The 12,302-nt window shown below is 45.5% G+C and overlaps 1 protein-coding gene across 1 annotated transcript in view; it reads right to left on the bottom strand.

The window, feature by feature from the left end:
• The window catches only part of serinc5 (serine incorporator 5), a 101,869-nt gene that overhangs the window by 44,986 nt on the left and 44,581 nt on the right, over window positions 1-12,302 (bottom strand). The window contains exon 4 of the mRNA XM_072515982.1: window positions 8,322-8,404. Coding sequence (XP_072372083.1) covers window positions 8,322-8,404 — 83 coding nt within the window. The remainder of the gene's footprint in view (window positions 1-8,321; window positions 8,405-12,302) is intronic.

Genomic DNA, 12,302 nt, shown 5'->3' with positions numbered 1-12,302 from the left:
CCACGGTCGATTTTTCCCCTTTCTACCGTCTTTCTTTTTTGTCGGTATGAACCTTTTCTGAACAGTGAAAGATCGCTCGGAAGGTTCTCCACTGTTCCTCAACTGCTTCACCATGAAGTCTTTGCTCCCAGTCTACCTTAGCTAGTTCTTCTCCCATCCCATTGTAATCGCCTTTGTTAAGCACAAAATACTAGTGTTTGATTTTACCTTGTCATCCTCCAACTGTATTTTAAATTCCGCCATATTGTGGTCGCTCCTTCCAAGAGGATCCCGAACTACGAGATCATTTACAATCCTGCCTCATTACACAGGACCAGATCTAGGACCGCTTGTTCCCTTTTAGGTTCCATTACATACTGTTCCAGGAAATTATCCCAGGCACATTCTATAAACTCCTCCTCAAGGCTGCCTTTACCAACCTGGTTAAACCAATCGATATGCAGATTAAAATCTCCCATGATAACCGCTGTACCATTTCTACATGCATCCGTTATTTCTTTGCTTATTGCCTGCCCTACCATCCTGTTACTATTTGGTGGCCTATAGACTACTCCTATCAGTGACCTTTTCGCCTTACTATTCCTGATTTCCACCCAAATTGATTCAACCTTGTCCTCCATAGCACCAATATCATCCCTTACTATTGCCCGGATGCCATCCTTAAACAACAAAGCTACACCACCGCCCTTACCATCCATTCTATCCTTTCGTATAGTCTGATACCCTTGGATATTTAACTCCCAGTCGTGACCATCTTTTAACCATGTTTCAGTAATGGCCACTAAATCATAGTCATTCACGATGATTTGCGCCATCAACTCATTTACCTTATTTCGTATCTGCTGTGTCATTGGCCCCTCAGTAGTCGACTGAGACGTTTCCTGAGCAATTAATTTAAGAAGCATCAAGCAGTCGCTGAGGACCTGGAGAACACAATGGAGGTGGCTTTGGCCCCAATTCGGACCGCCATGGATGAACTGGATTGGCGGATGGAGGTACAGGAGACAAGGATTCAGAAGGTGGAGGTGGCGCTCTCTGACATAGCGATCGGATTGTCCCTGGAGGCAGAGATGGCGTTGCTGACCGAGGGGCGAAGAGTCTGGGAGAACCACTCCAGGTGGCAAAACATAAGAGTTGCTGGACTGCCGGCGGGCTCATTCTCCATGGACTACATGTCCAAAATGTTGGTAAAGTTGCTGGGAGAGGGGACGGAGTTAGACCGAGCCCACCGGAGTTGGACCTGGCCCACCTGTCGTTCAGGCAGAAGTCCAGATCTGGGGAGCTACCACGGGCAATCCTAGTCAGCTTTAATTGATACCTGGATAAGGAGCGGGTCCCGAGAGTGGGGCCAAGGACCTTCGAGACTGTAGATGGGAGGACCATACCATCAGAATATACCAGGTTGTGGGGACAGAGATGGAAAGAAGGCGTGTGGTGTTTAATAAGGCCAAGGACGCGCTGTACAAGAGCAACAGTTCAGTGTGGTTTACCTGGCTCGTCTGCGGGTGATTTTGAAGGGCAGAGACTATTATTTTGATGTGCCGGACGATGCAAGTAAGTTTGTCACGGACTAGGGGTGAATTAAAATGCTTAAGAACTACGGAGTTTGTTGTTTGTTCTTGGTTAACTTCATTCATATTTGTATTTTTTGTAGAAACTTTGTAATGTTGGGGAATGCTTGGGGGCTTGCTGATTGGTGGTTTTTCTGGGCGACATTGAGGTTTGTATATTACACAGTATGGAAGTTTTTTTTGGGCGGGGGGGTGGGTCGGGTATTGATTTTCCTCTATTGTTGTGTGTTTTTAAAACAAATTTAAAGTACCCGATTCTTTTTTTCCAATGACGGGGCAATTTAGCGTGACCAATCCACCTACCCTGCACATCTTTGGGTTGTGGGCTGAGACCCACGCAGACACGGGGAGAATGTGCAAACTCCACACGGACAGTGACCCGGAGCCAGGATCGAACCCGGGTCCTCGGCACCATGAGGCAGCAGTGCTAACCACTGAACCACTGTGCCGCCCATATTGTTCTGAAATATAGTTTACGGTTTCGTTGACTTGATTTTTATCCTCTGCGGAGGTCACCCAGCTAGCAGTATAGCTAGTTAACAGGAACGGAGAGGGGGAGATGTTTGCAACTGGTTACCATGGGGGTGGATCTTTGTGCTTTTTGAAGGTAAGAAGTTTAGCCTTTTTGTTTCTGATTGATTGGAGGACAGGGAGATGGGGGCTTTTGTTTCTCGGTTAGTTGTTTGTTTAGTTTTCAGGGCGAGGTGGAGCTGGTAGTGGGGGGAGGGTGGTGCGTGCCTGTCTGTGTGTCAGAGGCCCCCCCGGTCTGCTTGATAACCTGAACTGCGAGGGGGCCAAATGGCCCATTAAAAAGGTCTTGGGTGCACACGCACATGAGAAAATTTGAATGCGGATGTGGTGTTCTCATTTGAAAAACAAGGATCAAACAAGGTTGCGGGGTGGCCAAATTTGTGCGTCTCGGACTCGCCAGTGCTGCAGACGGGGACAAGGCAGATGTTCTAGCCTTCGCCTGGCTAATAGCTCGGAGGAGAGCTCTGCTTGGGTGGAGGTCCCCAAAGTGCCGCCTAGGGCCTCGATGTGTTTGAGGGACCAGATAGAATTCTTTCATCTTGAGAAGATCAAATAAACCATGAAGGAGTTGGTGGAAGGGTTCTGTTCGACGTGGCAATCTTTCATCTCCTTTTTCAGGGAGCTGGTTCACGTCAGCTATTAGGGAGGGGCGGAGGATTGCACTGTTGTCGTTTATGTTATAATGAATATCTTGTTTGAATAAAATATATTTTAAAAAAGGAGATTGTTCAGGTATAGTCAAGGTGCATTCCCACAAAGGGAAAAGGTATGATGAAAGAGATAGAGAGCAAGGTGAAGCAGAAAAGGAGTGCATATTATAGATGTCAGGTGGATAATACAATTGAGAATCAGAGTTAATATGGTAGGTTCAGAGGGGAATTGAGAAAACAAGTAAGAGAAGCAACGAGGGACTATGAGAAGAGACTGGCAGTTAACATAAAAAGGAATCCAAAAGTCTTCTTTAGACAGGGTGAAAGGATGATAAGGGGAGGAGTGGGGTCAATTATGGACATAAAAGGGGTTTACACATGGAGATGGAGGCATTCCTGAGGTAGTAAATGAATACTTTGTATCTGTCTTCACCAAGGAAGGCCATGTCAATTTGAAAGGAGGTAGCGGAGATGCTTGATAGGCTTAAAATTAATAAGGGGGTTGTATTGGACGGTCTGACAGTACAGAAGTAGTCACAAGATCAGATGAGATATATCCAAGGATACTGAGGGAAGTTAGGGTGAAAATTGGAGAAAGACTGACCATAATTTCCCAGTATTCCATAGGTACAGGGATGGATTTGAAATTAGGGAATTTCAAATCCATAGAATTCCTATAGTGCAGAAGGAGGCCATTCGGTCCATCAAATCTGCACCGGCCCTTTGAAAGAGCACCCTACCTAGGCCCACTCCCTCACCCTATCTCCGTAACCCCAAAACGCCACCTAACCTGCACATCTTTGGACACTAAGGGGCAATTTTTAGCATGGTCAATCCACCTAATTTATACCGCTGTTCAAAAGCTGTACAGCTAAGCCCAACAAGTAAAGGCTTGGTTTAACCTCGGTTGTGGGAACGTTTCTAGAAATGATAATTCAGGTCAAAATTAACCATCACTTGGGCAAATGATCAAGTTAGTCAATGAGAGGCAGCAGACGTTTGTTATGGGTACATCATGTTTAATTAACTTGCTCGAGGTCTTTGATGAGGTATCAGAGGGGATTGATTAAGGTAATGCAGTTGATGCATAGACATGGGCTACCAAATGGCATCTGATAAACATGACAACAGACTTGTGAGCGAAGCTAGCGCTGATGGAATAGAAGGGACAACAATGACATGGGTGTAAAACTGGTGAAATGGCAGGAGACAGCAGTGTTAAACAGTTGTTTTTTGGACTGGAGGAAGGTTTATGGTGAAGTTCCCCAGGGGTCAGTGGTGGGAGCCCTGCTCATCCTGATTTACATTAACGCAACCGTTGGTGTACAGAGCACAATTTTAAAACTTGTTGGTTGCACAAACCCTGCAATATTGCAAACTGCGAGAAGGATCCCCGCCGTCTATGGCAAGGTCTGCAAGACATAACGGGCTACAAGATTAAGGCATGTAAAATCGTCGGCTCCAACGCACCCCTCCCTGATGAGCTCAACGCATTCCATGCCCGCTTTGAGCAAGAGGTCAGCAAGAGCGAGCCCTCCACCCCCGACACCGTGGATGAACTTGTATCTGAGATCACCATTGCAGATGTCGGAGCAGCCTTCTCGAAGGTCAACCCACGGAAAGCCACTGGCCTGGATGGGGTACCCGGACGAGCACTCGGGTCTTGCGCGGATCAGCTGGCGGGGGTATTCGCAGACATCTTCAACCTCTCTTTACAACAATCTGAGGTCCCTATCTGCTTCAAGAAGGCGACCATCATCCCTGTACCAAAAAAATGTCAAGTTGCGTGCCTTAATGACTATCGTCCAGTGGCTCTGACATCCATCATCATGATGTACTTCGAAAGGTTAGTCATGGCACGAATCAACTCCAGCCTCCCGGATTGCCTTGATCCATTACAGTTTGCCTACCGCTGCAACAGGTCCACAGCAGACGCCATCTCCATGGCCCTGCACTCTACCCTGGAACACCTAGATAACAAAGACACCTGTGTCAGACTCCTATTTATCGACTACAGCTCAGCCTTCAACACCATCATTCCTACGAAACTCATCTCCAAACTCCGTGGCCTTGGCCTCGGCTCCTCCCTCTGCGACTGGATCCTGAACTTTCTAACCCACAGGCCACAATCAGTAAAGATAGGCAACAACACCTCCTCCACGATCATCCTCAACACCGGTGCCCCACAAGGCTGTGTCCTCAGCCCCCTACTATACTCCTTACACACCTATGTCTGTGTGGCCAAATTCCCCTCCAACACGATTTTCAAATTTGCTGATGACACCACCGTAGTGGGTCAAATTTCAAACAATGACGAGACAGGGTACAGGAATGAGATAGAAAATCTGGTGAACTGGTGCAACAACAATAATCTCTCCCTCAATGTCAACAAAACGAAGGAGATTGTCATCGACTTCAGGAAGCGTAGTGGAGAACATGCCCCTGTCTACATCAATGGGAATGAAGTAGAAAGGGTTGAGAGCTTTAGGTTTTTAGGTGTACAGATCACCAACAACCTGTCCTAGTCCCCCCATGCCAACACTATAGTTAAGAAAGCCCACCAACGACTCTACTTTCTCAGAAGACTAAGGAAATTTGGCATGTCAGCTACGACCCTCATCAACTTCTACAGATGCACCATAGAAAACATTCTTTCTGGTCGTATCACAGCTTGGTATGGATCCTGCTCTGCCCAAGACCGCAGGAAACTACAAAAGGTCGTGAATGTAGCCCAGTCCATCATGCAAACCAGCCTCCCATCCACTGACTCGATCTATAATTCTCGCTGCCTCAGAAAGGCAGCCAGCATAATTAAGGACCCCACATACCCCGGACATACTCTCTTCCACCTTCTTCCATCAGGAAAAAGATACCAAAGTTTGAGGTCACGTACCAACCGACTCAAGAACAGCTTCTTCCCTACTGCCATCAGACTTTTGAATGGACCTACCTCGTATTAAGTTGATCTTTTCTCTACACCTTGCTATAACTGTAACATTATATTCTGCAGTCTCCGGGGCAGCACGGTGGCGCAGTGAGTTAGCCCTGCAGCCTCACGGCGCCGAGGTCCCAGGTTCGATCCCGGCTCTGGGTCACTGTCCGTGTGGAGTTTGCACATTCTCCCCGTGTTTGCGTGGGTTTCGCCCCCACAACCCAAAGATGTGCAGGGTAGGTGGATTGGCCACGCTACATTGCCCCTTAATTGGAAAAAATTAATTGGGTACGCTAAATTTATAAGAAAAATATATATATATTCTGCAGTTTCTCCTTCCTTCCCTATGTATGGTATGCGTTGTCTGTATAGCATGCAAGAAACAATACTTTTCACTGTATACTAATACATGTGACAATAATAAATCAAATCAAATCAAAGGATAGTGCTAACCTTCAAAAGCACATAGATAAACTGTTGGATGAGTGCAACTCCAGCAACATGAGCTTTAATACCATCCAGAACAAAGCTTATTGAGCATCCTATCCATACCCTTAAACATTCACTGCCTTCACCTCTGCTGTGCAGTGGCAGTGGTGTGCACCAGGTACAATGAGTGTTGCAACTTGGTTCCATTGAAAGCACCTTCCAAATCTGCCAGCTCTACCACCTAGACAGGCAAGAGCAGCAGATGCATGGAAACACCATTACCTGCACATTCTCCTCCAAGCCACACCGTGGGTGGAATTTTCTCATTTTTGTGTATATGTCAACTCAGGCAAGAAAAGCATGGTGTAGGCCGCTGGCTGCACTGCTGGCCTTTTCCCGCCATATTTTCTCTCTCATAACCAAAACAAAAATCAAGGAGGCAGGTCCCATGACAGCACGCAACCTCGACTCCCCATGGATACGGATCCCCCACCCCGGAATGCCGTTACTTTGCTGGCAGAGGGCAGTGACAATCAAGTGGGGAAATCCCACCGGCATAAAAGTTGTTTTGGGACACCCCCCCACGCCCACCCACCATTCCACCCGCTGAAAACACCATCCTGACTTGGAACAATATCGCCATTCGCAGGGTCAACATTCCTAGCAGCAGTGTTGGTGTATCTACACCACATAGGCTGCAGATATTCAAGAAACTGATTCACTGCCAGCAATGCACGAAAATGAGTATAAATGCTGGCCTTGCTAGTGATGTCCACAACCCTTGAACGAAGAGGGAAATATTCTAGCCGTTAGGATTCTCATTTCCTGCAGCCCCCCCCCAAAGGGAGTTTCCTGATGGTGTGGGGAGGCTTTAGTGGGAAATTCCATTGAAAAGCAACAGGAGTAAAGAATCCCTCTGCCAGCAAAGGCCGCCAGCAGAGAAACAGGTGGCTGGGGGACCGAGGAATCCCGCCCATCATTTTTAAAGTTATGCATTGCTGGCTGCTGATTTATTATTAATGCTGAAAAGTTAAAGCAAAAAAGACGAACAGTAGCGATCAACTGTTCTCATGATCCAGCCTCTTCTGCAGTAACAACCCTACAGAAAATGGTGTAATTAACCTTCAGTGATTACACGGATCATATCACAAAACCGTACGGCATTATCCAGGTAAGAGGTTACAGATAACGTGACTCCACTAAAGTCCACCTTCCCGTCCAATAAGCAAATGGTCTCCGCACCAGGTTTGCACAATTTTATGCATTTACCGGTGGAATTCAGATTAAGCCGGATTGCGTCAAACTTTGGTCTACAACCCTCCCCCCATTATGTACCAGAACAGAATCACAACTTAGATATGATTGGAGAAATGAAGGAGTCAAACCCAAGATAAAGCTCCTGCAGCCTTTGTAGCTCAAGGTCAGAAGCAAAACAAGCTGCAGCTAAATTTACTACTTCAGCAGCAGACACATGGGAATGGGCAACTGTGGAAATCCGGCCAAGAATCAACCTCGTTATTCATTCCAAAGATGGATTTTTCTTTCATGGTATTTCTCTGTCTGCAATTGAAGTTTATTAAATAATTGGTTCAGGATTTTTATTAGCTCGTTGATTTCTAGGGGTATTCAGATTTCAGTTGATTTATTTTTAAATGGCTTTTAAAAAAATATTACGTAACTTATCAGTTTCTAGCTTACTTTTTGGTATTGATTTTCAAGAAACATTTAAGGGAAGCACAGTAGGATCGCACTGTGGCTTCACAGCGCCAGAGTCCCAGGTTCGATTCCAGCTTGGGTCACTGTCTGTGCGGAGTCTGCACGTTCTCCCCGTATCTGCGTGGGTTTGCTCCGGGTGCTCCGGTTTCCTCCCACAGTCCAAAGACGTGCAGGTTAGATGGATCGGCCATGATAAATTGGCCTTAGTGACCAAAAAACGTTAGGAGGGGTTATTGGGTTACAGGGATAGGGTGGAAGTGAGGGCTTAAGTGGGTCGGTGCAGACTCGATGGGCCAAATGGCCTCCTTCTGCATTGTATGTTCTATTTAAGAATAATGAACCCACTGTATTTACAAGGCACACTACTGAAATAAACTAGGTAATCATACAAATGATATTACTTCAGATAAGAATCTGGCAGAGAAATTATGCTGAAATTTCCAAACAGCAGTTTGAAACAGTCAGCTGGTTTCATTGTTAAAAAACATTTACCTTTGTGAAAGGTGTCCTGGTCAGGTATAAAGAAAGCTCCTGCACACATTCCAGCCAATATCACAAACTTCACAAACCAGAACCTAGGCACAAAGTACAGGCATTAACACTCCATTAAAGAAAAGAGTCACGGACAAACGCAATGTCTCACTCGCTCGCCTCATACACACGGTCACTCGCTCGACTCATACACACTGTCACACACGCACAGAGATTAGATACAAATGAAGGTAAAACAATACAATTTGTAATCAACCCTGACAAGCCTGCAGTTTCTTAGATAAGTTGATGCCTTGGTTGAAGTGAATGTCTTGTAAAGTAGAGGATTCTCAGTGAGATTCTTCTAATCGGGATTCCAGCTGGTCGGTTCTCAGGGGAACTCAAAAGTTGGAACAGGTCGGAGGGAGTTCTTCTCTCACTTTCAAGATATTGCTGTTTATTACTTTGACTGTTTAGATGACTTGCAGCTGGTTCGATGGCTTTCTGATGGAACCCCTGTCTGCATAACAACTTTTTGTTTTATTTTAAAAGCAGGCAACAAAACTACTTCCTCACCACATAGTTGGTACAACTTCTCCTTTTTCCAAAAAACCCTGTGTTGATGTTTGTCACCTTGAAATTCACCAAGTCTAGTTTGGATGAGGCACCAAATTAATAGCGCACAAGGTCGAGGGAATCCATTCACATTTGGCTAACACACAGTTTCAATGTTTCTCTTGTCCACGTCACAACAGAAAGACGAGCTGGCTGGAACGCTACAGTTCTTTAGCTGATGGGCCGAACTTAAACAAAGGGAATGTGTGAATTCGCAGGATGAAAATGAGTGTCCATATTTACTGAGGTACTTGCTTGAGACTCGGGACTGTCTTTCAGCTCAAAATGCCGGTGGTCACATTATTTGCAGCATCGATATTTTAATAGTCCGATTGTGTATAAAAAAAATTTAAGTATTGAGTGAAAGTCACAAAATACTGGAATGTGACATGCCTCCACAGCACGAGAGCAAAGTGGAATCTGTGATCACACACTCCCTTCTTTGCAAAGCAAAAGTAAACATCCACATTCACTTCTTCATACACACTCGGACGTTCACAGACAGTAATCGGACATTGCTACAGATTCCCTGTCACATCCCCTTTTAAAATCCACAGTTACATGTTATCTGGCGAATTTTTATTAATATCAGTGCACAAAGATTTGGGAACTGTAACTCTTAACTGACATATGATTCTCAATGCGGTTAGCAGTTGGTGAAAGTTCAAACTCTCATGCTGGCGACCATGGAGGAATCTCTCTGTTCACAACGCTGGAACTCGTAATATGTAAATGGCACTGATTGTTTTTGTTGGGGTCTGTAAAGCTCTTGCCCCTTTCATGGCTGCGGAATCATAGAATCCCTACAGTGCAGAAGAAGGCCGTACGGGCCATCGAGTCCACATCGACCCTCTGAAAGAGTACCTACCTAGGCCCACTCCCCTGCCCTATTCCTGGAACTTTTTGGATGCTAAGGGGCAATTTAGAATGACCAACCTACCTAACCAGAACATCTGGCACCCTGGCACTTTATTGTCAGTTGCCTTGGACATTAACTGCTGGCTTCCGGTGGGTTTAAGGTTTGAATCTGATCCTGTGATGGTTTTATGGTTAATTCTGATAGTTGCACTTGTAATTTCTTGTGGCTTTCACAAGTACGGTTCACCTTAACATATACTGATTTCCCCTTTGCTGTTACTTTGGCGATGGGTTTGTCCCCAGTCTGCCCCATTACCTTTGGGACACAACTTCCCACAGGTGGCTGGCCAGCTTCTGTTGCACTGCTTGTGGCTCTTTGACTGGGTCAGGTGTCTATTGGATTGGGAACCTGCCCGTTCCCTACTTAAATCCTGATAGAAGGTGTCTGCTAAGCAGACCTCTGGTTCAGCCCTTCTTTCTTCTTAACTTTGGTGGGCCTAGCCTTGGCTTCTTTAAACTCCCCTGGCCTGGTTTTGGCCTCTTCAATTTTTATGGGCTCTTTCCTTATAGCTCGGAAGGCTCTCTCCTGACCTCGGGAAAGTCCTCTGACTTTCTTTCGATTTTCCTAATCCTTACTGGTTCCAATGCCCTCTGTAGGGCAGCATGGTAGGACACTGGTTACTTCACAGCGCCAGGGTCCCAGGTTTGATTCACGCTTGGGTCACTGTCTGTGCGGAGTCAGCACGATCTCCCTATGTCTGCGTGGGTTTCCTCCGGGTGCTCCGGTTTCCTCCCTCAAGTCCCGAAAGGCGTTCGGTGAATGGGACATTCTGAATTCTCCCTCAGTGTACCTGAACAGGCGCCGGAGTATGGCGACTAGGGGATTTTCACAGTAACTTCATTGCAGTGTTAATGTAAGCCTACTTGTGACAATAATAAAAATTCTTATTATTATTAGGATGTTAAGGACTTCTTCAACTCTGGAGCTTTTGTTTCCCCAGTACCCATGGACTGTATTTAAACCTCTAGACAAAGTACCTGATACTCCACCAAGTCAATTCCCAATAGGTCTATTCCCTTTAGGAATAGCCCTGCCCCATCACTACATTGGTGACCCAATTGCACTGCAGGTGAATTAATACCAAGGAAACTTTTAGATGGGTGCCTTTTACTAGCACTATGGTACTTGCCCTGTTTCTGGGCAAATCTTTGCTACAAGCAGTTTTTGAAAACACCCTGTATCTATGAAAATGGTTGTTTATTTTCATGGAGCTTGTGGTGCAAAATGAACCCTTTGTGAAAGAAGTGCTCGTGAGGTATTTTGTCCTATTATCGGTCCCATTTGAGTCTGAGCTTGGTACTTTCAAGGCTATGGTCACAGTTCTGAGATCAGCTCACCCTGTTGGTTTCTTGGTGAACCAATAGAGTTTTTGCAGGGTTTGTGCACTGGAAGGAAGCAGGGCGTGCTCTTGCTTATTTATTTTCCATGTTCTTTCTTTTTAAAGTTAGGGATTGAACTGTCCTATCTTCCCAATTCTCTTTTCGTCCAAAGTCTATTCCTGTTCAATCGACCTCTCCCTTGCTGGCAAGAGTTATTTGATTCAAATTTGTTTTGGTTTAAAGGTTTATGGGTTAAATCGTAGTCATTAGCCATCATAGCTGCGCTTTTGACTTTGGAAACCGTTTGTTCTTCTTTGTAAATTTTGAGGCTGTATGGGAAACAATTTTTAAACTCCTCTAGCAGTACTTATTTCTCTTAACCTTTTGTGTGCTGCAAATTTTGAGAGCTTGGACCAACCGGTCAAATGTTAGCTGTTTAATTCTCTCAATTCTAGATAGGTCTGTGTGGGCCTGTTACAGGGGTTCCAGACTTGTTGGCAGTATGCATTCAGTACGGGTTCATAGACACTGAGAATAAGCTGCCTGATCATAACAGGTAGAGCTCCTACTAGCTCACCTTGTGCAAGGAGTGTCCAAAATTCTGTTGACTATTGTAGCCGAGCTGCCAGTCTCGAAAAGGTGGTGAAGCAAGTTTCTACATCCCTGTCTTCAAACTTGGGAGACAAATCGGGAATATTGAGGAAACCGTACTTTATCTCTCGACTAAGGGTTTTTAAGTTACCACTGGGTGAATTCAGATTCTTCCTAGCTGCTGCAATCAGACTCAGTTCCTGATCTTTCTGTGCTTGTAAGTTTTTAAGGCCTTTCCGATTAGAAAGCACATTCCTCCAGTCTCTCTTAGAATTTCCTTTCTTTCTCTTTTTGCTGGAAATCTCATTCCTCTCTTTCCTTCTTTGCTTGAAATACCAACTCTAAATTCTGCTCTTCAAGCAAACTTGGGCTAAGATAACCTGGTTTGTTTCAGGTTCCGTATCTTCTACCTATGGGAGGTCTTGGGGTGCAGTGGGTAATGTCCCTGCCTCTGTGTCAGAGGCTCCAGGTTAGAGTCCAACCCCAGGACCTGATGGCGAAGGAAGGTACATTCATCATACAGCCAAACAGATAAGCCTCACTTGTTGTGGAGTGGCG

The sequence above is a fragment of the Scyliorhinus torazame genome, chromosome 9 (genome assembly GCF_047496885.1).
Source record: "Scyliorhinus torazame isolate Kashiwa2021f chromosome 9, sScyTor2.1, whole genome shotgun sequence".
In the NCBI taxonomy this organism is placed as follows: domain Eukaryota; kingdom Metazoa; phylum Chordata; class Chondrichthyes; order Carcharhiniformes; family Scyliorhinidae; genus Scyliorhinus; species Scyliorhinus torazame.
The sequence above is the reverse complement of the archived record's forward strand: the minus strand, read 5'-3'. Positions and strand labels throughout refer to the sequence as shown.